At 38.2% G+C, this 26,167-nt stretch overlaps 1 protein-coding gene across 5 annotated transcripts; it reads right to left on the minus strand.

Moving 5' to 3' along the window:
• Window positions 1–2,722: 2,722 nt before the first annotated feature.
• LOC142986485 (uncharacterized) lies at window positions 2,723–26,167 on the minus strand. Of its 5 annotated transcripts, none has more exons than XM_076135005.1 (4): window positions 26,051–26,167; window positions 24,140–25,400; window positions 21,314–23,189; window positions 2,723–5,967 (listed from the first exon to the last, which is right to left on the minus strand). In XM_076135005.1, exons 2-4 carry the CDS (start codon window positions 25,231–25,233, stop codon window positions 3,778–3,780), a joined length of 5,160 nt encoding a protein of 1,719 aa, XP_075991120.1. In that variant the 5' UTR covers window positions 25,234–25,400; window positions 26,051–26,167; the 3' UTR covers window positions 2,723–3,777. The 5 variants fall into 5 exon arrangements, with proteins under 5 accessions (XP_075991120.1, XP_075991118.1, XP_075991121.1 ...); XM_076135003.1 differs by lacking the exon at window positions 26,051–26,167 and adding an exon at window positions 25,709–25,860; XM_076135006.1 differs by lacking the exon at window positions 26,051–26,167 and adding an exon at window positions 25,756–25,852.

Raw genomic sequence — 26,167 nt, forward strand, 5'->3', positions numbered from 1 at the left:
ATGGGCAATGGAGGTATCGTATATCGTCTTCAAATATCAAGGGTACTTACCTTAATTTGTGGAAGGTACACATACTTTTATTTCTAAAAATAAATAGCTCTACCCCGTTAAATGAATATTTTAAAATGTTTGAAAGTCAAAGGTTTTATATCCAAGCCTTTTCTATGACTAGTTTTTGAAAACAATAAACATAAGATTATATAAACTAATCTGGGGGCACGGAAGTGCCCCCGCAAGTCGAGCAAAAAAAAAGCGGCACGGCCGTAACATCCTTTTCTCGAAGCAATTCGGGCTATTTTTGACCCCCCTATAATTTCGTTGTGGATAAAACAAGAAGCCTGTATTTTCAGCAACTAATCAGTCATTGTATAAACACGGTATATTTAAAATTTCAGTCAATTCGAACCAGTAGTTTAAGAATGACAACTTGTTAAAATTTTGAATTTTGTCACTCACTGATTCACTGACTCACTGACTCACCGATCATCAAAAGTCTAAGGTACTTCTAGCAGACTTAGAAGCTTAAAATTTAGAATACAAATAGGGTTTAGTGTCTTAATCATGGGAAAAATTTAATATTTTCTAATTTCGGTCCAGTTTTCTAAATACACCAACTGCAACAATAACTTTGTAATCCCATATAAATGTATAAGATTACAAGGTTACATTTGCAGTTAATGAATTATTATTACTGTAGAAAATAAAATAAAAATAAATAGGTGTAAATAGGTACCTACTATATGAGGCATAACGGGAGGGGGTATAGGGTGGGTAAGGGTGTTTAGCCCATGAAACTGAACAACATTCCCATAGGAAAATATGTGGAATTATGAAAAAAAAACGTCTTTCCATACAAATTGGACTTATGTTCGCTCTACAAAAAGAAGTGAGATGCCATCAAAAACATTCTGTAAAAAACCTCAAGTCTCGCCGTAAAAAGTTGTGAGATCTATATAATACCAAGTCGATTAATCTATTTAGTCTTTACTTAAAGGACCTTCTGTCTTAAGTTATTACGTATGTTATTATCATGCCAATTTTTAAAAAAATACCTTTAAAACAAATAGATCGACTTGGTCATCGCAAGAAAATACAAATTCGCCATTAACATTTCAGGAGCATTAACTTCTCGTCGTGCTGTGTAGTGTGATACATGCTAATAACCAAATCATGCGATGGCCAGGTCGGTCTATTTGTTTTAGAGGTATTTTTTTTTTAAATTGGCATGATAATAACATACGTAATAACTTAAGACAGAAGGTCCTTTAAGTAGAGACTAAATAGATTAATCGACTTGGTATTATATAGATCTCACAACTTTTTACGGCGAGACTTGAGGTTTTTTACAGAATGTTTTTGATGGCATATGTTTTGCCAGACATAAAATTTAATAAGAAGGTACTTCTTAAAAAAAATTCAAGTGGTCTTGTAAAGCATGCTTGTCAATTGATAAACGATAATTTTGACATTCGTTAGTGTCACTTTGACATTTGTTGTAGTAGAGGTAATGTGTGCTACTGTCATTCTGTTTGATTACCAGGGATACTATCACGTATCTCAGTTGACTACTATTTGAATGCCACTATGCTGTACTCTAAGATCTGATGGGCAGTGTGTCCATGTAGAATATTAGTATTCAGCTGCGTCCCGTGAAACTGAAAACTGAATCCAACATAGCTGCTAGGCTGATGGTGAGCCTACAAAACAATAGCGTTGGGATTTCTTTTGCATAAAGGGGTCGACAAAAAGTTTCGATTGAATTTTAAACTTCTCAAAATAAATAACTTTTCTTATCAGAAAAATCTGAAGTAGTTATATGCATTTCTTGACAGCCTACTCAACACCCACGTAGAGTTCTATTTGCGACTAAATTCAACACTTTTCTGCTAAGGGGCTCTAATTTGCACCCGTAAAAATTCGCACAGAATTTCATATTTTCCAATAAGTGAGTAAAAATATCGGTTCCTAGTTGAAATATAAAAATAACTTCTTCGAAATTACCTTGAATATTAAAATTAACATATTTAAATAGGTTTGTATTCATCTTAAAAATGACGCTATCTTCTTCGTAAACGTGGGCAGAGGTATGCTACTATTGCATCTATTCTAGTTTGCCTTCGATGAATTCGAATCCTGGACCTGTGAAGAGAGGGACTTTACGAACTGATTTTTTCTCGATAATGCTATAGTTATTTTCTTTAATATTGGCAACACACTATTTTATACAAATTTCCGCACTCTATATCGTCCATGTAAAAGGATTTCTTAGTTTAAAGTATTTTCTGTTATCCAGGTGATAATATTGTTTGCCAACAGGTAGATATAGTTAAACTTGGACTAAAAGGATAAAAAGCAGCATTTTTGTCAGTTTTTAAATATTGCTCGGTTACTCCAGCAAATGTCATCAATATTATTCGTATATCTTTAGGTTATTGTATACTCGTATGGGTACTAAGTTATGCTTTTTGTGTTGCCAATATTAAAGAAAACAGAAAACTGTGAAGAAAGATAGGTACTTCTCGGCCATTAGTTTAAAATTATCTTCAAACAGTTCTTGTCGAAGTGAGAAATCTTCTTATCTTTTCATGGCCAAATCCTGCTGAGCACTACTCATAACATAGGCTCATGTAAGTTGTAGATTATTAAATGATTTTTCAGAGGTCCGTGTGGTTCTAACTTAAGTTTTCTTTATTTGTAGAGGGGCGAAAAAAATACAAAGAGATTCGTTTAATATATTTTATTTTCCTTTACACAACAAAACATTGATAAAATGCAGAACGCTATTTGAAACATTACATTCATTAAACAGTGCGGTTAATAGCATTATTATTATACAACTAGTTAACAAAATAACGTGATCTTTATAAGCTTTGATTATCTCTATAATAATAAAACAATTCGTTATCAGAGGGACATCCGCGAACCATCGTCTGAGCTATGCAGAAATTATTATTCTTCAATATCGACGCGCCATCTTGTAATTTTGCAAACTGTCAAATTTAAATTTAAAATTCGAATAACAAAATATCGTTCTAACTTGCAGTCCCTCTCTATTTAATCTTTGGTATATTCTCTTTGAGCTGATCCAAACTACGTTGTGATCTAGTTGAAATTCTTATTTCAAAAGATATGTGAATAAGTTTAACTTTTTAATAAATTAGTGAACCTTATCGGCTATACTCACTAGAACTGTCTGCCCTCGAATAGTGTACACGTTATTGCGAACTATCTACACAATTTTTGTGAATGATATTATTTGTATTATTAGAACTTCAACACGCTCAAGACTTTGACAGAGTATACTTACATACTTACAAACTAATATGTTTATTATAAATAAATAAACTGTAGTGGAAAGTCTGGTTTTCGTGAAATGCTAATATTTATTTTCATAAAACGCCTTTGTATCATACAGTTCATGATTTTACGATGTATTACCAGACTTGCTAAGACGCTTATATGTAGGAAACAATACCTCGACTTAACGAACAATTTAGAAAACATTGCGGACGGCTGAGCCTCTTCGTGGTTTAATTAATTAATACTTAACAATAAAATAAATAATTATGATAGTTTTGTGCTCACTACTAATTGGTACCTTATACATAATAATAATCTCAACAAAACGGACAAAATAGGGTAAAACTAACAAGAAATCCGATACAAATCAATTTTAGAATTTGACTTGCGTCCAACAAGTCTGTTGAACTTAAAATTAACTCGTTTTGCACAAAGATGACGGATATTACACCAATACATTCATCGTGACGTATTTAATCAAGGCTTGCCATCGGGCGGGTTGAAGAACTCCCAGTGATGGTGGTGCACGGCGCGACTGTCGCTCAGACCGAACATGATGAGTCCTGCGATCAGCACCAGGAAGATCACCATGGCCATCTGCACGTCGCGCTTGTCTTCGGCGCCGCTCACGTACGACATGAACGCGTTGAACATGTTCCTGATGGTCCTGCTGATGGACGAGTGACACACGCGCAGGAACTGAGCGCCCGCCTCAGTGATCGACGGCTCGTGAGATCTGACCGGGGGAGGCATGCGTCTGGGAGAGGGCCGAGGCTTTCCGTCGTCGGAGCTCGACTCAGAGTGGGGGGCTGCGGGCCTGCGCTTCGCCCGTCTCGTGGGAGGAGGAGGAGTCTGATGCAGAGGCTCCTGGTGTTCAGCGAAAGCTCGCTCGCGTAACGAGCGGAGAGGGTAGAACGACGCAGGGGGCAAGGATATGTCTTGTAAATAAGAATATAGCAGTGGAGCCAGATCCGGGGGAGGAGGTCTCTGAGGGGGTGCGGCTGCTTCGTCCGCGCTCGGGGGCCGGGGTGGAGGGGGCGTTTGTGGGGTCTCTTCCTCCAGGGAAGATTTAACCACCGGTTTAGTTTCCGGGGCTTCTTTGGGGGGCTCGTCTGTTTGTGTGTGTTCTTCTCTACTTACAGGTCGTGGGGGCTCCACGACTTCTAAGGTTGCCATCTGCTGGGGTGGTGGCGGGGGTGGGGCTAGATTTGTTGAAATTTCAGCAAACTTTTTGACGATCTCGTCAATAACAGTCTGTGAAAATTCAATGCCACTCACTGATATATGACCCGATTTAGAATCTAATTCTGAAACTTGCAACGTCATCCCTTCTATATCCGATACCAAAATTTTATTAGCTTGAAGTTCAGACACATTTAGCCGGCCGACGTCTAAATCTTTCACCTGAAGTCGCTGAGTTATCAAATTATCTAACTGCACGTCTCTGCTTGCGTCACTGACTCGCTCGAGCGCGCGCTCTTCGCTCGGTTGTACAATATTTTTAGAAGCTCGACTGGTGCTTGAGATGCCTCTCGGCTTCGGTAGCGGCGGTACATCTGGGATTCGAGATTCATCGATATCTATGTGCTGTACCGTCAACGAAGCTTCGGTTAACATCTCTTCACGTTCGTTTATCCGCGTCGGACTTGATACCCGTCTCTCTACTAATATAACAGTGGGGGACGTTCGCCCTATATTTTGTTTGGATACGTCATATTTAGAATCAGAGAGTTTCAAAGACTTTTCTGACCTAGAGACAGGGCGTGAGACTCGTGGGCTCTCCATAAGTCTCGAATGACTCTTATTCATGATTGAATCTTCATCAATAATGTCCCTGAGTGAGCTAGACATAGACATGTCGAGATTATCGTCCATGCCTAGTTCAAAATCTACATCGTCTGGTAGAGGGTCGGTCTGTGTTGACACTTCGATCTCCACGACATCGTCGGGCTTAGTGTGGTCAGTGTGGTCCATGTGATCAACGTGGTCAATGTGGTCATCCTCGTAGTCATGAGAAAGCTGCATAGCTGTTTGTAAATCGAGAGATGTCGCTTGATGCATATCATTCCTTGACTTTCTGCCGCGCCTCGAGCCTCGCGGAGGCCGCGGCGGAGGAGGCAGAGGTCTATCCTTCATCTTATTAACAACTTCACCAGACTTCAAATCTTTGTGCGTTTCTTCAAACGGCTCGTCAATTTCGACGTACTGCGTCAAATCTCCGCTCACTGATCGTTTGGTAAAGCTGTCTAATGTCATGAGACTTGTAGACGACTTCTTCCTGGGTGGACGGTCAGGTCCGATGGATTTGTTGGAGCCGACAGTGTAGTACTTACGTTCGGAGCTGTTACTCTTGCGGCGACGCGGTGGAGTTTTGCTTTTGGATCGCCTGGCAGTTTTAGTGGGCGTATAGGGTGTTTTATCTACGGTGGCGTAGCCAGGGCTGTCGTGGCGTATCTCCCTGTCGATGTCCTCATCGGGTGGTGGTATATTGGTATCGAGGGTGAGGGACTCGGCGCCGTGGGACGTGCGGTCGTCGTCACAGAGGGAGGTGCCCCGCGAGCTCCGGGAGCGGTTGCGTCGCGGCGGCAGCGGGCTCTGCTCCGTGACGGTGGACTGAACGTAGTCTTGAGGCACCACGTACTCATGTTCTGTACGATATACGATTATCTGAAACGTGATAAACATTACATTAATTCTTAAAACAAAAATAATCTTCATATTTGTGCGGTGGTGTTGTACTTGTTACCGGTTGTCCTGTATGACAATATGACTAGACTGTGAATGAAGCAAAAGTAGTCTGTAGGGTTCATATCAAGTGGCGTTTTTTAGTCGCTACCTCCTCCCACGGGGAAAGGCGTCATTTTATGTATGTATGTATGTAATAGATTATTTAATTTATTCTGTAAGAGCTTTGACTGCAGCTAATGAATAAAGACTATTTGAGAACACCTAAGCTTCTCCTTGAATAAGTTTTAATACCACAAAGCGTTGGTCTGTTCGAGCTATCGGCTACTAAGCGCATTGACCGTTTACTGCTCTACCAGGTTGAGTGTAGTAAGAAAGAGAATACATTATAATTAAAGTATTATTGAGAGAATTTATACGATATTAGTAACCAGTTTTATAAGATCTTTTAATAAATGTCTTGTGCTTTGTGTAATATTTCAATAAGTACGGTACCTATAGGTTGTTCCGTAATATATTATTATAAGACTACTTAACAAAAGACGCATCTGTTTGTGCCTACAAATACTAACTACTACTACGTATTTTTTGTACAAAATATATCTTCTACGTATTCTATAAAACTACAGCCCTTATTAAACATATGTAGATAAAGAGGTGGCAAAGGTATCATTTTTTTTCGAAAATTGTTGTCCTATTACATGGGACTAACATTGTTGATGGCAAAACGAGTGTGTACTTTTGTCTACATCTTCGGGTGTAACATTTTTTTTTTTTGGTTAATGCATGAAATTGCATCCCCAACGCCCGGGGGAGCGCTGGGGTATGTGGGGCTCTCCGAGCCAGAAGGGCAAGGCTTACCCACTAAACCACCAAGGTGTTGCCTCCTTGCCGCTTAGTGCCGAGGCCGCGGGAACGCCTTTGGGCACATTCGGGTATAACCTGAGGTACCGTGTTACTATGTACGACTGCCTATGACGATCGTTTGTCACCTTGACAGCATCTGTTAACATGTTATGCCGACGCTTTACCATTTTATAAGGACAAGAAAAATAATATGTATATCAAACCTAGCTTCTCTTGGTGTTATTCTAAAGTCTTTCCATAAATGCTTTCTTGGTTGTAAGATACAGGAATAGTATCAAATGAAGCCAATAATGGAACAGCGGTAGGGTGTAATTGTGATCTATTAAGTGATATTGAGTGACGATTTAATTAAGCCCATCTACAATATTACGTAGGTACATTACGTATTAATTGTCAAGGTTACTGTTTACGAAGAACTGTGCTGCTGAGACATAAAGTTAGGCAACTTTTCAAATCTATACTTCAATACTTATATCATAATCGTGACAGTTTCTGATTTAACTCTGTGGTTAAACCACTGGTTGCTAATGTGATTCCATGGAGATATCCAAAGTCCTTTTTTTAATCTCAGGATTAAAAAAAATAGTCATATGGCTTTTTTAAAAATCAGCTCCTTAGCTGCTGAAATATTCGATGATGCAAATTCCGAGATTTTGAAATCTCTACTTATATCGAAATCAAATCGCTTATTTATTTCAGTCAAATGCTGACACTTATGATGGTCAAAAATATAGTTCGAGACAGCCACTAGTTCGAAAGATAGGGCCAATAAAATGAGCCAGCAAGAAACTCCATGCCACTCTTTTTAATCGCCAAATAGTCCCATCGCAATTAAAATATTACCAAGCACATTTACCTGAAATAATTATTATGCTTCGCTTTCATTCCTGAATCCTGTGTAATCTATACTAATATTATAAAGCTGAAGAGTTTGTTTGTTTGTTTGTTTGTTTGAACGCGCTAATCTCAAAAAAAATATTTCAGTGTTAGATAGCCTATTCGATATATATATCGAGAAAGGCTATACGTTATAATAATATATCATCACGCTACGACCAATAGGAGCAGATCACCAGTAAAAAATATAACAAAAACGGGGAAAATTTTAACCCATTCTTTGTGGCGCAAGCGGAGTTGCGCGGGTCAGCTAGTATTAGATATTTAATTAGTAATGCAATGCGAAACTTCTAAAGTTATTAATTATTTCGTCCAAAACTATGAGTTCAACTGTTGTTTAACAATTTTTGTAATAATGCTGTTACTATTTAATAAAGAGAAATCCAAGCTCCATTTGAAATATATTTTACCCGGTTATAACAACTTCATTAAGCTTAAAAATTACATTGAAAATATGAAATAATATTTTTTGTGAAGAAGAGTTTCCCTAATATATTTATTTATGCTGCGGGCTATGGGGCTGCTGTGATATTAATATTTTGTGTTAGGTACCTTGTATTTTATTATAATTTAGCCCACATCACCACTACTGCAAATCCAACTCCGACCAAAAACCAACGATTTGCCTCGATTACACATGAACTAAAAACTTTTTTACAGAAAACTATAGGAAACTATTTACTCTACATTCTACGTAATCTCTATGTTCCATAAAATTTTTCCTCTATATATTGGTAAAACCGCACGAAAATTCGTTTAGTAGTATTTGTTTACCGCACACAGACCGATAAACAGATGCACCAAGAAGGCCTTGTTCTCAAAGCTATTTAAGTTTTAGAACGTTCGCAATCACCTGCTCTCTCAGTTAATATAAAGTTCTGAGGATTTTATAAGGATTTCTAGTTTTAATAATCTCGCTTTCGTTGAAAGGGTTTAGAGTTTCAGCGATACGGGTACAACATTCTAATTCATGGAATAGTGCTGAGCGTTTGAACGACTTCTTCGCCGTATAGAGGATAATATAATACTAGCTAGCCTCTTTCTAAAGAGTGAATATAATTATGAGCTCGCCTACTATTATATGGGAATCACATTGTTGATGCAAAAGGCGGTCGTATTTCGTTCACCTCTGCTTACGCCTTCGCGTGTAACAGGCGTGTTGTAATATATGAAAGTGTTCTAATATTTCATTTAATTGCACGACTTTCTACCAATTTCATTTTGGTCATATTCGCTTTGCTGAAGTCAATACATTCAGAAACAAACACTGCTCAGAAAACTTTTCTACAGTCTATTAAAAAGGTGGAAACTACACTTACCGCCATCTGTTGACGAAAAAACGTTAACATATACTTTTAACTTCTTTCATTCCTGAAAGTGAGTTGGGATGAGGCATTTTAGTTCGTGAAAACAAACAGAGATGGCGTTATCAGTCGGAAACTAAAAATAGAACGGCTGGACTGAATATTTTCTCATACTATCTTGTTGTTACTGATTTCTTTGCAAATCTGAATTTGATGATTCATGTCTCTTGTACGTTTTCACATTCATACATTGTTTTAAATAAGATGTCTGTTTACAAAATTATTTGATATTTAATATTTAATACTTTTACTGGGCATGATAGTGAATGGAACGATGTGAGTTCGCAGGATCGTAGCAACTAGAGAGCTTGTGACGTTTTGTAGCTTTCTGCCTACCCAAGCGGGAACAAGGCGTGATAGTATGAATGCCGATATAGAACTGACGTAGTATCAATAATTTGTAGCAGGTATCTATTTTACTCATACTAAAATTATTCTTGTGGTGTATCTTAGTTTGCTGGTCCGTAATCACGGGACTTATATCTAGTTAGTATTTTAGGTTGTTCGGCCGTTCTTTTTTAAGTCTTTTTACGATTACGGGAGGATCCCTTGCCCAGCAGTGGGACGGTAATGGATTAAATTTATTTATTTAGTATATACTTTTTTTGCGAAAAGACTATTTTATTCAGTAGACTACATAGTTTTAGTCTCATAAGTTTGATTAAGTTTTGTATAATACCATATTAATGTAAAATGATGTAGTGTACTGATTAAGATATTCTTTCAATATTAACTGTTTTAAAAGCTTTCATGCACTCAAAGTTTGGCAATATTTTTCTTCACCGATTTCATAACTGATAATATTTTTGATAAATACTTGATTTCGAAAAGTGGTTAGTGTGTCGTCCTAGGATTTGAAAAAATAAGATACGATGACAAAGCTTTTGTTGTGAGCTCGTTATATGCATTTTTTAGCAATACAATTCGATAGATCATACGATATTGTTCGATCGATAGTATAAAGATAGATGACCTATGAATAATTTGCCGCGCGGCGAAATTCTGCGGCATTTGACATTATAACTAATACCTTTGATTTGAAGACATAGTAGTTACCTATGTATGTTGCTTTGTCTTTGCGTGATGTAGTATATGCCTTTGTAAATGGTATAAAAAATTGTTACACGATGAGAAATATCTCTTGTAAAGTCTATGGTTGGACTAAAAATATCCTCAATCGCATTATTACATACATTATGAGGCGTCCACAGCCTGTTGCCGGTCGGTAAACGATCTGTGGGTTAAGCAACCTTTTGTGCGGTCGTTCCATAGATGGGTCACCACATAGTGGTATTTGAACTGGGCGTCTCCATGCTTCGGACGGCGCGTAAAATGTCGGTCCCGGCTGTTGTCAATCCAGATAACAGTCGTTAACTCTCGTCAAAGGCCTTCGGGCGGCTTGAACAACTTTGACACTAGGTTGACCACTAACCATACGATAAGAAGAAGATACATTATTATGCAAACATAACCAGTCCCTCAAAACCTGTTTCTGGGTTAGCCAAATAATGTGCCTTGGTTCCTAATGAACAGAGCCTATGGTCTCCATATCCCGTAGAGAATCCCCAGAATCACTGGCCTCCAGCGCTACCTATATTCCTTTGCGCCACAAAGCGTCGACCTTATGCCGCAGGACATTTTCGCAGTTCCACAAACCGTTGTAACCGTTTAGCCTCAAGCTTTCATGAACCCTGATTTCACCACCCCTGAGTAATTTTCGGTTAGTTTGTCAGGTAGAATTTAGACAATGTTTTAATGCTTCTATATATTGAAGAGCAGATAAGTGTATGTTATCAGTTATATGGTTACCATAGTGCACGCAACTCTGCTTAGTTTGTAATTCGGAATCAATTGACCGTGTGTGAGTTGTCGAATGATATTTTATGTTTGCAGTGGTTTTATCTATTGGATAAGTATGCGTAAATCGTGATACTGGATTTTAAAACTTATGCGTCACAGGCGGCGCGGTTTTATTACTTACAGATGTGAGTGATAAACCAAATAACATTATGCTATAAATATCCTAGTTTTAATTACACGAATAAGTCTTTTGAAAAGGAACAAAACATTTTATGTATTTTTTCATCTTTACGGAATATAGGACTTGTTCATAATAATGTGTTTACTGTGTTCGATACATACGTATTATTTTATAATAAACAACGCCTTTATGACTAAATGTATGGATGTGGAATAAACATAGGTAGATTGTAAGGATCATACCAAGTGACGTTCTCTGGTCTCTGCCTATAGGAAGCAGACGTGTTTTATGTTTACATCGCATGTTGGTCGTAAAATTGAATAAAAATAAACACTAATAAAGTCTTAAATAAACTTCAGTCTCTACAATGATACATTATGATGTTAGATGGTATTACTAGGTTAAATGCTGTCTTTTTGCATACGATGAAATATATCAGATTTTATTGTCTACCTGGCCTACTTGCTCTTGACCGTTTCGCATTAAAAATATATTATTATTCACATTTCTTTAACTAGGTCAACCGTTTTCCTAAAATATAATCAATGCTCATCCGAAAATATTGGACGTTTGGAAGTCAGCCAACAGCTCACTTCAAGATGGTAAATTGCCGCTATCTTCAGGTGGCTATTATTTATTATTTCGTATTTATATTATAGAATATATTTTATAAATAAAGGACTATGGGCGGAATCGTCCCCACCCATCAACAAAAATGAAATGTAGCTCAATTGATATATCTCGGCAAGACGATATTTTTATACTATGGCGACATTGCCCAAATGCCTGGGGTTCTCATAGTATCTTACGTTTAAACAAATATCTCGTTAACGTATTATTGACGACTAATTCCAAAATACATGCTCATTTATTTATTAATTAGTGCACAGCGGCGGACGCCGCATGCACATAAAGATAGCTGGGTACAAAATAACCCCCTCCCCCCGCTCTCCAACCCACGATTTTAGATCTGATCAGATTTTAATCTGCCAGCGCATCTGTTAGACAGCATTATAATTGACGAGTAAAAATAATTATTGAAATATGAAATCAATAACATGTAATAACCATATAATGGAAATGATATAAGTATATACATATGAGTGCCTCTGCGGTGCGAGAGGTCTCGGGTTCGAATCCTGGGTCGGGCCAAACAGTCTTTTCTGAGATTTTCTGTTAAGAATTTCCTAGAGATTGCCCGGAGTTAGGAAGTTGAGGTCGAAGACCTCCGTGTCTCGGAGAGCACGTAAAGCCGTCGGTCCTGCGCCTGACCTCTCACTGGTCGTGTCGGTTATCCGTCCCACCAAACTATGAGAGTGATGGAATAGAGAGTGTACCTGTGTATTGTGCACACACTTGGACACTATAAACAAAGTCCGGCACAGATGGCCAGTTTCAATGAAACTGACCGCCGTAGCCGTATATCGGCTAGGAGGACATTATTATACATATGAGTTAGTACTGTAATATAACAATAATGTTAAAATAACTTACAAATGTAAAATAAAAATATACGTTAAATAATAATTACAAATTGTTTTTTTTTTAAATATATATTCCCACTGATTTATCAAAAACAAAGGATTTTAATTAAATAGGGGGCACTTTATGAACACGTTGGTATCAGTTCCATGTTTGTTGGTAGGTGGGGACGGAGCCCATACATTTTTGCCCATAGTCCTTTAGATTGTTATAGCCTCATTGCTGGGAGATGGTATCCAATTCTTAACTCAAACTGACCGGTTATATGGGGGTTGAGTTCTTTTCGAGGTGGCCAGAGGTCACGGTATGAGTTTGGGACCATACATTTTTTCAAAAATAAAACAATTAAGTTACTGAATTTATGATATTATTCTAGAATTAAAAGAATTGTAATTAAGGTTTTATTACGATCATTTTCTTCATAATCCTAATTAATAAAATATTTGTGTAATAATGGTTTTTTACACAAATATTTTATTACCAAAGGATGATTCTTTGAGAGGCTTAGATGCCTAACTCAAAAGAAAAAAAAGCGTAATTTTATTTGTTCATGCATGCATGTATAATCAAAATTATTTTCTTCATAGCACCAAAAAATCATTTGTGTGATGCTTTGGATCTGGGCCCTCAATCACTTGGGGGGTGAGTGCGTATTCCGTGACGCAATCAGTGCTCCAGAATATATGTGTATTTATGTTGGATGTCCTAGATTGAGTTCTAGTATTTAGAGCAAACGCCCAAATATCGATTTACCTGAGAAACGTTCATTTCGAACCGTGTCAGGGTCGGTACGAGCTCAATGCGCTTTCCCAGAATTATTGGAAACCTCCACCATTACTCATAAATAAAATTATGATATATTCTACAATAATTCACGCTAGATTTTCTCATCTTTTGATCTCATCTTAAGTGCACCAGAGCTCAATTATTTAAATTAATGTGTATTTGAAATAATTTTCACTCGGCGTTTGCGGAAAATTGCCATCCTGTCTTAAGATTTAATATTTGATATTATTGCGCTCGTCAGCGCTCACTGGTCAGTATACGATCAGTGTGTCAACTGTTAGTGCGGTCATCTCATAAAAATTTCGTGTTTCGAAGAGCATGTTTAAAGTCAACTCAGAACAATAGTAAAACCTTTACAGAGGCCTTCGGCAGCTTAATTGACTTATATCCTTGGCTGACCTTTTTTTTAAATCTGTGATTGACTTTATTTTTTATATTTTGTAATGTTTTTCTTTCTCAACACGGCATACAGCTCATTACCAAAACATTGTTACATAAAAAAATTTACAACTAAAATAGCAAGCCGTGAGTTTCTTGCCGCTTCTTCTCACGAACGACAGCTTTTCCGAAACGACGTAGATTCAAAATACTATGACAATTTCAAATACTTGTCAATAGTTTTTGAAATAAAATATATTTGACTTTGACTTGACTTTGACCAAAGGCAACAATTAAATAAATAAATATTTAAATATTTAACCCATTAATGCCCCACTGCTGGGCAAGGATCTCCTCCCGTAATGAGGGAGGGGTTAGGCCTTGAGTCCATTAAATTGAGCCAATAAAATAAATAATTACACGTTATTTCATCTTCTAGTGGCCGATTAGATTGAACATGTCCAGACTTTTGCTTGATGAAAAGTTCCACCTTGACGAACATATATATAAAATTGTCAGCAATGCCTACCGTATGTATGGGTTTGTTATGCGATCCAGCAAAGAATTTAAAAGAACTTATACCTATATACATTTATATAAATCACTCATCAGGTCCCAATTAGAATATGCCGTTATTATATGGAACCCTTTGTACAAGAAATATATATAGATAACTTGGAAGGGATTCAGCGTAAGTTCATCAAAGCAATGCAATACCGTTGCCGTCATAACTTAATCAATGACGTAAACAGTACTATCAAATTACATGATTTAAGAGCCAGACGCCTTTTTCTTGAGACAATGTTCTTATATGATTTATGCAATAACCGATACGATTGCTTAGATTTAGCTGGCAATTTGTGCTATATCATCCCCAGAACTGTAGTGAGACGCGAAGTGCGCGGACATACTCTTTTTGCTATTCGATCTTCTCGCACAAATGCTGGAGTCCGCGCACCGCTAACTCGTATTGCCAAAAATTACAATGATCACTTTACAGATCTGGATTTATTCGTCTTATCAGCTGATCAGTTTAGGTATAAAATAATTGAAAAGCTTGATGGTTTACAGTTTGTGTAATTTTAACTTTGGTCTTCTATATTGTGATATATGTTCATTTATTTGCATATCATTTCCTATTCTTTATATAATTTATAACATTACTTAAATGTATTAATAATAAAGTCATTTCATGTCTCACTCGAGCACAGTTCTCAGAATAATTATTTATAATACGTGGAAAACGTTGTTGGTTTCACATATAAGAAGTACCTATTTGTATTACTTTATAACAATGTAAGTGTGTAACTGTTTGATTTTCCCTAAATAAAAAAAAATAAAAAAAAATAAAAAAATAAATAAATAAATCTGACTGCACCTTCTAATCCTGAGTCGAGAGTAGGTAATCATGCTGCAATTTCCTTGATGTGCCTTAGCAACAGTAGTGTTATGCGTCACAGTGCGAGACCGCACCAGATTGACCTTTAATTTGATAACCACTGACCGGACATCGAACGATTATCAGCAGATTGCCAATCTCGAGGACCGACCAACACCACTGTTTGTTTACTCTACTGTACTTCCATATCTAATATATAAAATTCTCGCGTCACAGTTTTCGTTACCGTACTCCTCCGAAACGGCTTGACTGATTCTCATGAAACTTTGTGAGCATATTGAGTAGGTCTGAGAATCGGCCAACATCTATTTTTCATGCCCCTAAGTGACACTTTTATTTTTTATTTTTATGGCAACTTTACAACGTTTGCCGGGTCAGCTAGTATATATATATAAAATCACGTCTTTTACCCATAAGCTTAGGTTACCAAACAACGCCACTTGGTAAAACCTACAAACTGTCTTTGCCTCATTCACATCCATACATGTTGTCATGGGTCGTCGGTTACGAGTACTACGCACCTGACCTTTTTGCAAGACATTACCGACATGATTTTTGTGTGTCTTATCCGGTGTTTCCATTTAAGTCTGCACAGTAAATTTAACATGTTTTATCTTTTTACATATTTTATGTTTTTTATGGTATGTAACTTCTCTAATTAAGTGTATATTGTGACGACATTAAGAATGTTTCCCAGAATACGGAGGCGCAAGTACAAGGAACCGTGTCAGCGTTGTCTTGTGTCCTAATTTTCAGCACATAAATGTTCCGCTTTGTACCAACTACTGGAGACACCGGTAGCGTTTTAACTCAACTTTCAGCTCAAAATTAAAATATCGCAAAATTTGGCATAACGTGTCTTCTATTTTTTGGAAATCGTCGGGTTTTGTTTGGAATGTCTCGTGTCAGGCGTCCCCTTTTAGCCTGAGGCTTATGGCATTTCATGGTGTTGGCACCCTATAATTACGAGATAAAACCTACTCTTATGCGAAATTGAATCCAGATCAGTACAGCCTTTAGCCTGAAGCTAAATGACCGTCATTAATAAACGAAAATACAGAAAGCAGAAAGTGACTCTCTCGAAAAAGATATAAAAAAATTACAAAACTATTTTTTCATTCATCTCAAGAAAACATAAATAAATCTGTACTTACATGACTGTTCATGTTGCTATTTATTCTATTACATTAGTAAGGACGTACGAGAGTCGCGACAAAATACTGAATCGTGTCTTAAAATCTCTTTAATTTAACGTGTGCTGCAGCGAAGGTAATACATTAACTGAGTGAAACTCGAGAATTTAGTACATGTATAAACCACAATCTCTTAAGCATAGTTGGGTGCAAATTAGGTGTCTTCCGAATAATTTCGTCACTATAGTAGCGTAAAATTGGGTTACTTTAGGTAAATTTGGGGTTCATTTAATTAAAGAAATAGGGAAATAGCTCGCATAAGACGCTTTTCGTAGTACTCAATATAGCTATAAATAAAATTGTTGCATTTCAAATAATGTGAACTCAAACATACGCATTAAAATTTCTTTCCATTTTAAAGTATATTCAAAAGTAGCCGTTTTCATCGTAGCCGCCGTAGTCATTAAGTAACTTTACATTAACTTTTTGTCTTATTACATTATTTGTCTTCAGTCAGAGAAAAGAATTTTAATAGCTACGACAACGGCTACGTCTGTAAAAGTTTCATAATGGTCGCATCAAATATTTCACCAACTACTTATTTTCTAATTTAAAACATGCTATTTAATTCATTTAGGTCGATGTGTCTGCACGAGAAGTGAATGTTCGATAAATTACTTTCACCTAAATGTGCAAGAGATTTTACGATAAATTTTTTCAAACTGTTATTTTGTTTGCGTTTTAGCCTCGGGGAGGTTAGTCCTAACGCGTGGCGGGAAAGCTAAGTGTATTAACAATTTTATTAAAATCGAGTTATTAATCGTTGAACGATAGGGACGCCCGTCCACAGTGATGGCCGTATTTCTATCTATAAATATCGTAACTCTGATTTATGTACAAACTAGCTTTTACCCGCAACTTTGTCCGCCACCTGAATTTTTCCATGGGATTGCGTAATTTTCCCGGGGTAAAAAGTGTACTTTCTCGGATATCACAATATCTTCATACCAAGTTTCATGCAAATTGGTTCAGTAGCTTAGGCGTGACTGAGTAACAGAGAGACAGGCAGAGTTACTTTTGCATTTATAGTATTATTTAGTATGGATGGTTAAGAACCGGGATAAAATTTGCGTGAACATAATTTAACATTCGAAATGCATTCATTGGGCCACTGACCAGTACCTCGATTTTCTGCTACTATCGACTACCGACAACCGACCTGACATCGAGAAATTTTGTATGAAAATCTGATCTGTGCCTCTGACGGGCGTCGTAGGAAATATTTTGGCAGTACATTCTAAATGTCAAACTTTCGATACTCGATAGGACCGAATGTACAAAATCGCGCTACTGAACCCACTAACGTGTAAAAAAATTCAACGGCCTTTTTTCAATAGGTGTAGGCATACACTAAAGAACGCTACTAAGTACAATATTTACTTATTCACTTGGTAAACCATCTAAAATAACTGTCTAGCTACAGTACTCATAGTTTTAAAGTCTCTTTGTACATAACACAAGTCCACTTATCTCATAAAAATTCTCAAAGCAAAACCCATAAACCTCACATGTCATACTAAATATTAGAGTATGCAAAAGTACCTCGGCCTGCGTGTCACGGCTAAACTGATAAATCAATAACACTTTTAAGGTTATTTCCTACAAGAGGTCGGGCTTGTCTTTATAGAAATAAACCTCGTGTAGGTGCAGAAATTTAAGAAAACTCTTTTTTATTTTTGTTAGTGGTTAAACTGGTTTCTATAATTCAATAGAAAATAAACTTGACACAAAATTTCGTTCTATTTTTACCACGATAACATTTACTTCCAAGCTTCGTTTTGAATAAAATTGGAATATCCTAAACCTACTGTAATTGGCGAAGTTAATGAACAGAAATCTATTCAGACATAAGATTCATCTAAAACTTCAGATTCATGAAACATAGTTATAGGTCTACCGGTATTAAGGTATTTCATGCCACGGCTTTCATAAGTGACTACTACCTAGACCGTGCTTTTACGTGCCTTCCGCAATCCAGAGACGGTCAACGGCCACCCATCTCTGGAATGTCCGCACTAAGGTAGCTTAACCCACTGATTGTTTACCGACAAGTGAGCACAACTAGGGCTGAGCGCCTGAACTAATCAGAACGGATAAAGACAAACAGAGTCAAAGTTTTATTATAAGCCGAGTGTTTGAGATTCATATTTCAATGCAATTTAATACTCGTTTTTTACTGCGTTACGAGAACCACCTACACTTTTATTTTTAATCTTATTTTACTAGTTGAACGTAGGTGTATGTAGGACTCCCACATTTTGTCATTTATCATTTTGGTATTATAATAGTAGCCATGCACTGCTAATGCCATCATACAGGGCAAATTACCGACAAAAAATATGTGGCCATTTCATATGAAACTTTGTGCGAAGTTTATAATATAAAGGATAATTTGAATTTGACATCTACACCAGATTACCCCAACAGCCTAAATTATTATCACTCAGTCAGTCAGGACAAGTAATGTTATATTATATAGATTAATTAACATGTTATTACAAAACTAAAGATTGTTTTTTAAAGCATCGTCTATCTAAGGTAGCCCAGTAAACCAGTAACCTTGACGCTTTCTACAAGGGTAATTCAAGTTCAAGATATTATTATCTAGCATTTTCTTTTGCAAATTGCGCACCCCGTGGCGCCTCATTGAATCCTTACAGCCATACAAACTACTTCAATAAAGTAAGGTAAATCTTACCATAATATTCTGACACATTTTATACAAATACGTAATATAAGTATTTCGTTCAGTGATTTTACGTTTTTAAATATGTACTTTTGATGTATAAACTATAATTTTTGTCCTTGCAAAACCGAAATTATTAGTAGCGCGGTCCTCTGCAGTTGGTACTATAGAGTAACGAGAGTTTGACATTTAAAATATACTGCCAAAATAGTTTCTACGGAGCCCGCTAGAGGCGCTGATCAGATTTTCATACAAAATTTCACGATAGCTTGTTGTTATCGATATTCGATAGTGGTAGAGAATCGAGCTACAGATCCATCATATTATTTTCTAACAGGATATTCCGAGCAGCGTTTACTGCTTGTCGAATTGTGTCAATGCCAACACAGAACACCGTTAAACAGATAAAAGTTATTTTTAAAACCGCTCCGTTTTGTTCAGTATTCGAGTTGTTCTGAAATATTACGTATACTGTGATTACATCTGCGTCACACTTGTTAACTGTATTTTTATTGAAGTTGATTAAAAACTATGTTTTTTAGACTTTATATTTTCCGCTTTAATTGTATTAGTTCAATATCGATAGATGTTCAATTAAAATATTTAGCAAAAATTTTACGGTAAGCAACCTATAGTCTACTATAATTAAGAAAATACGATAAGACTTGATTCCTAGATAGCAGCGACAAATAAAAAAAAATAGACTGTATTGTTTGTATTGTATTGTTTGCGAATAATTGTTTCTAAAAATTATGTTTAGTAATGGAAAATGATTTGTTTTTTTAAACCCGTTACTCCTACTGGGAAAGGGTCTCCTCCCAAAAGAGGTAGAAGTTAGGACTTGAATCCACCATGCTGGTCAAGTGCGAGTCAGGGATTTCGCATCACAATCAGATTTTGTAGACACGCACGGTTTTATCATGATGTTTTCCTTCACCGTTGGAGAAAATGAAAATTATATATTTTGAAAGATAACTATCGTAACAAAGTCTAAACACCGTTGTGAGATTGCTTGATGCTATAAATACCTCATTTTATTAATTCCGAAGAGGACTTTTACTAAGCGATATCTTTTTTGGTGTGAGAAAGAAACAGCGCTATAACGTTCGTATCTCACTATTTCTTTCTAATTTGCAACGCCGTATGACAACAAAAATTATGTTCGAGAGCTTTCCTCCTATGAAACTCTCCTGTAAAATAATTTTATTTATGTAGCGAAACATAAGTGTATTTGATACACCTCTGCCTACACCCTCGAGTATACCAGGCGTGGTATTATGTATTTATGTGCATACATATATGTATAATATATTTTCTAATTTAACCCGGATTTTTCCGCTGTAGCGAGAAATATTTCATAATGTCTGTGACTGGCCATTCATCACGATGATAAGTATACAAATTATACTATTAAAAATATCTTACTAACATTTTAAATGTGAAAGTTTAGATGTTTGTTACTCAATCACGCCATAACTACTGGATCATAAAATTTGGTACAAAGGTGGATATCTTTTTAGGATACGTTTCTGCACTATAACCCGGATTAACACATAGGATACTTGTTATCCTGGAAAATATTTTCGCGCTACCAAATAGCGCGCAGAATCCAGGAGGTTATATTTCTGTGTGTTTGTATCGAGTATCGTGAGTTTAACATTTAAAAGTACTGCAATAATAGCTTTTATACGAAATTTTTCGATAGCTAGTCGGTGGTCGATACTCGATAGATGGATAGAATAGCGCTACAGAACTCTCAACTGACTATCATAAGCGTCAGTGATCGACTTCAGTTAATAAATCACTTGATTATTATTGTAAAATCTACGACAGTCATACAGGAAACGCAATATTGATTTTATATTTTTAGATTTCGCTAATAGTAAGCAGTACTAAGGAGGCTAGTCATATATTTATTTGCGTTCAATTATAAGCACATCTGCCCAACTGTTATTATTCTATACTAAATGTTTTCATGTTATAGTATTCTATTCCTTCACCTATCCTAATAACTAATCACCTTAATTAATGTTTGTGTATTAAGTCTGCTAATTTACCTAAAATGAAATATCGAGGATCCAGTGCGATGAATTCTTTTCTGATGTATTAATTTCAAATAGTTTGTGGTTGTGAACCGTGCTTAAATGTGAGAACTGGGATCTTGTTCAAACGCAAGGTAAAGGAAATGTTTGTTAGGAGAATAATTAATTTCTAAATCGAACAAGAATTGTATTTATTGCATTTAAAGTAGGTTAATTAGTAAGTGTTAGTTCTAGTCGCATACGGAATACTCACATCGTCAGCATTGTCGTGTTCCTGCGGCGCCTCCCACAGCTCCTGCGGCATCGCGTGGTTGAAGTCACTCAGCGAGGAGTGCTTGTAGCTGTCCTTGCCGAACTTGCGCCTGCGTTTGGGCGGCATCGGCAACGTCTGCGACATCACCCCCGCGCTCTCCGGGTACTGGATCACCTCGTCATTCGCGTACTCGTGGATCGAGTGCAGGTCCGTTGTCGGCGTGAAGTCCAGGTGACTGCTCACGTGCATGTTGTCCTCCACCTCACACTGCTCGTGCTCGTCCGGCTGCTCCTCCAGGCCCAGGTCCACTTCGCTGAACTGCAAGCTCGCGTTCACGCTCTCGTCGATGTAAGGCGTCGACTCCTCCTCCTTCTTCTTCCGCTTGGTCCGCGACGGTCTCACCGGTGGGAATGTATAGTACCCGTCATCCTTGTCATTCAAGTCTTCGGTCGAATACCTTAGCGGTTCGTTGTCATCGATCATCAGCTCGGGGTCGGCCTCAGGATCGTTGACGTACATGTGTTCGTCGTTCACTCCCGGTTGGGTCCCCAACAGTGACAGAATATTCTTTGGGTTTTGGAAAGCCTTGCGTGTCTCGTCACTCAAGTATTCCCTCGTTTGAATATTTTCGTGAGATATACCTCTCGGTCGAACAAAAAATTCGTCATTGTTAATTTCGGTTATGACATGTGTGTATTCTTGATTAGACGGTGATTCGTATGATGATGTGACGTGGTGGCTGTCCTCCAGGTTGGACGGCTCGGGCTCCTCGTCCATGTAGTCTGCGGGAACCTTGTCGAAGTCGTACGTGGTGTCCATCCGCCGGTGTTCCTCGACGTCGTAGTTCTCGCCGTCGTCCTCGATGTTACCGTATTCTCGCGGTTGTTCTGGACTGTCCGGGATGTAGGTGGTGTCCTCCTTAGACTTCTTAACGCGCGTGAACGTGAATGTGGGTGGTGGCGTATCTTCTCTGTTTAGTGTTGGCGACGACGACGTTTTGGTTAGTTCTGTTTTCTTCTTTCTATTGAATAATCTGGGATAAGTTCTTGCCTCAAAATCTACGGTGGCAACATTTGAGACTTCGGCATTGGAATCGGTGGAGTCAGGTGCGACCTTGTATTCTTTTTTCCTGCCTAAGCTCGGGAAATTTATTTTTGGTTTGTCAGGCATTTTGAATTTAGGGAAATCTGGGACGTTAAATTTAGGTCGTTCAGGTAAAGTGAACTTTTTACGACTTAATTTTTCTGCAATGTTAAATTTTGGCCGATCTGGTAAACTAAACTTCCTTCTGTCCGGTAATGTGAATTTTGGTCGGTCAGGGAGAGATATCTTAGGTCTTTGTGGCATTTTGAATTTAGGCCGATCGGGCATTGAAATTTTTGGTCTTTCAGGCATGCTGAACTGCTTTGTTTTGATGCTTTGCAGTTTTGTTTTTAATTTTCCAGCCTGTGTTTTCAATTTACCTGTGCCCTCCCGGATGCGTTGTTGGATTTTACTATCGGTGGTTTCACCATTTTTGTTCCTACTGTCTCGCTTAAGGGGCAATTGTTCCAGGGCGGAGGAGTCGACCTGGCTGGTGCTGACGTCACATTCTGTGCGCGACGGCGTGGATGGAGTGTTTACGAAGTATCTGTCTTCAATGTCTTTCTGAAGTGCTTCGGCGCTCAGCATGTCGTCGTGGTGGACGTCGTGCGTCTCCTTCTCATCAAACTGTTCGTCTTCGTCCGACGCGTGTTGTAAATATTTTCGTTCCAAAGACGTGGTACTTGACAACTCGTCATCTGTTTTTGCCGCCTGTCTTGACTTCTCGTCTAAACTCGGAGTAGTGTAAATAATACTCGGTGGCGGTTTTTCGATGATTTCATATTCGTGATCACTGAAAAATAACGTGTAATTGTCATTAAATCAGTCCACTGTAAGTACACTTTATCGTGTGACATAAATTCGCATCATACGCAGCACAGATTTAAGAGAGTTTTTAATCGTACAATAAATTAATCGCTGAGCATAAATATGAACAAAGAGCATATAAAAATGAAATGCAAATCGCAAAAATTGTGATTCGTCGCTGAAGATTTGAGTTATATTTAAACTTCACACACGCACGCCTCTCGAGTCACAATTAGGCCAACAGCCGGCGCTCATTTTAGCCACAGCCACCCGGCAAAACAACTAGTTCCAATTTATTTTGCAGCTCATAATTTAGTTATAAAATGCGCTGAATATATAGAAAATTAAATTAGGTGTAACACTTACCTCTCGTTTGAAATAAAGTTACTAGCTCGCGACGTCGGCCTAGTTCCGACCGGGTTCACTCTCTCCGGCAGCAGAGAGTCGCATTGAAAGAACTGACAAGCGCATCGGACATCCGGCGTGAATACTTGCACGCTACCCTCTCGCGTGGGTCTCACAGGTCGTTCAATGGGAGTGCCACCTTCGGAAGTCCATCGCCGAAGCTTACTCATTACTACTGACTCCCGAGCCCGGCCATACTTAACTAGTTTACGTAAACTACCTGAGCGTAACTACACTAGTGGAACTGTCATTTACACGCAGACAATGAGTCATTAAGCGTGGTTGTTAAAGCCGGCCAGTAAATGAACTAATCACAGACGTGAAAGCAGCCGCGAGCACTGATCACTGATGACAATTTTAAAGAGCTTACCCAATGTGCAGGAAGATCGGTCGGGCCGGGCTATATTTATCAAACAGTCAGAAGCTAGCGCGTTCGCTTTGCATGTGTTGAAACACAACTGTTATGTCACTGTTACGTATTATGCCTTACTACAATGAGATTATTTGTAAACTAATAAAAAAAATATTCACCTGCTGGGTTTAGACCATTCATTGTTAGGAAACTTTCTGTCGTCGACGTTGTTAGGGCTGGGACTGGGTGATGACTCGATGGGTGTCGCAGCGGGCTGGTCCCCGCTCACTGCCGCCTCCTCTCCTGTTAGCTCCGTGATGGTGATGTTGGGGGAGTTGTTACTCGCACCCCTTTCCTCTAATTGATTTTGGAATATTTCATCAACGTTGGGTTCGTCTGGATCCATCTCTTCGTCCAGCAATACGGCCTCTTTGTTAACGTTGTCCATTTTATGCAATTTTTCCATGACATGTTCGTCTGTTTTTAGCGCCGTATCCTCCACAACTAAGCTAGGGTCTTGAGACGCTATAGATTTCTTCTCTATGAGACTTTCATTTTCTTTATTACTAGTATTACTATCATCCTCACCATGTTTATCAACATCGGACGAAAAGTGAAGGCTTTTCTCCGTGTCCTTTGCTTCTTCTATGTCTTCATAAATATGCTCTTTATTTTTCTTTGTTACTGGCGTGTCCACACTCAGAGTTTTACTCATTTCATCGGAATCTCCTAACTTTATCGCACTAAACTTCTGTCGTCTGACAGCGCCTGGGGATGATCTTAACTGTCTTATTTCTTGCGATTCTTCATTTTTCTTGCGTTTTGTAACTGGTGATTTTTCATTTTCAGTTCGCTCAAGTTTGTGTAAAGTCTTATCTGCCAAGTGTTTTATTTTGTTTACCAAAGGATGGCAGCATTTTGTTTTCTCTCTTGTTTCTGTTGTCACTCCGATATTATATTGCTGCTCAGGCACTCGACGCTTTAAAATACCTTTCGGGGATACATTTTTGGGGACTTCAATAGGCGTGGCTAAGTGAGTACTAGCTTGACTCTCAGGACGTTTAACTACATAAGCTTTCACAGCCTGGTTAATGGGATCATCTTCGGAATCTAAAGAAACTTCTTTGGAAAAGTTTGGTATATGCACTTTTTCACTTTCACCCTCCTCACCGAGCCTGCGGCTGCTCCCGGGCGAGGAGTCCAGGTTGAGTATTCTCTGCACATCGTGGTCGACGGGCGAGCGCGTCCGAGACCTTGAGAGCTCGCGCGACATGCTCCTGCGCGGCGTGGTCTCCCGGATGACGTCCTCGGCGGTGATCTCCCCTTGCAGCGGCACCTTCAACAGATGCGTCCACGGGTACGCGCCCGCCTCACGAGCTCTTCTCAAGTCCTCCCATTGATATGTTTTTATTGGCACTGGTGGTATATCTTTCTCTTTATCTGGCGACAATGTAGATTCCATGTGTTTAATTATTCAATTTAATTCAATTCTATTTTTACAAAATTATTGTTGTTACCAGTTAAAATATTCGCATGAGACTTTCACGATTTTCTTTTTGCACGAACCCACCAAAACTGTTGCACTTTATCACCGTATAAACTAAGAACACAACATATCGTTTCAATATGTGAATCTCTAACTGAAAACACGTTATGTTTGCGTGGGCTCGTGTAGAAATAGGTGTGAACAAGTTGTGTACTATGATTACTGGCCAACAGATTATTTTGGACTAATGCACCGAGGTTACCTTGAAGCGCGTAGGTCACTCTCTAGTACATCTGCAGCTCACCATACCTGGTGTTTGTTTGTTGACATGGGAAGCACTAGACGCTATTTTTTACGATGGAAAAACGATTGGCGATCTGCACTGAATCCCGGTTCAACTGGCCGAAACGTCTTAGTCCGAGCAAGCGCGCTAAATATAAGATTGAGCATGGATTTATTTTTGGTGAGCATTTCGCGTCATCAGTTAAAACTATAGGATCGTTCATGTTTTGTAGAGGCTAACGGTAACCGTAGGTTGTGTAACTAGAGACGTGGGGGTTGTTTAGTGAATGAGGGGTGTTCGGAGTGCTGACTGGTGACTTACCTCGGGCGCCTTGAACGAAGTCCAAATGTGCGGCGCGGCGGGCCGGCGGACTGTGTTTGTGCGTGACTGCTACATTCACACATTTATTTGTGTATATTCATAATTACTATATGTACT

This window comes from Anticarsia gemmatalis, chromosome Z (assembly GCF_050436995.1).
Source record: "Anticarsia gemmatalis isolate Benzon Research Colony breed Stoneville strain chromosome Z, ilAntGemm2 primary, whole genome shotgun sequence".
Classification (NCBI taxonomy): domain Eukaryota; kingdom Metazoa; phylum Arthropoda; class Insecta; order Lepidoptera; family Erebidae; genus Anticarsia; species Anticarsia gemmatalis.

Coding starts and splice junctions, on each gene's coding strand:
- LOC142986485 (XM_076135002.1), bottom strand. CDS start 25,422: ATGGAATCTACATTGTCGCCAGATAAAGAGAAAGATATACCACCAGTG. Junction 23,190..24,139: donor GAATGGTCTAAACCCAGCAG/GTGAATATTTTT, acceptor GTTATTTTTCAG/TGATCACGAATATGAAATCA. Junction 5,968..21,313: donor AACACGACAATGCTGACGAT/GTGAGTATTCCG, acceptor ATCACGTTTCAG/ATAATCGTATATCGTACAGA.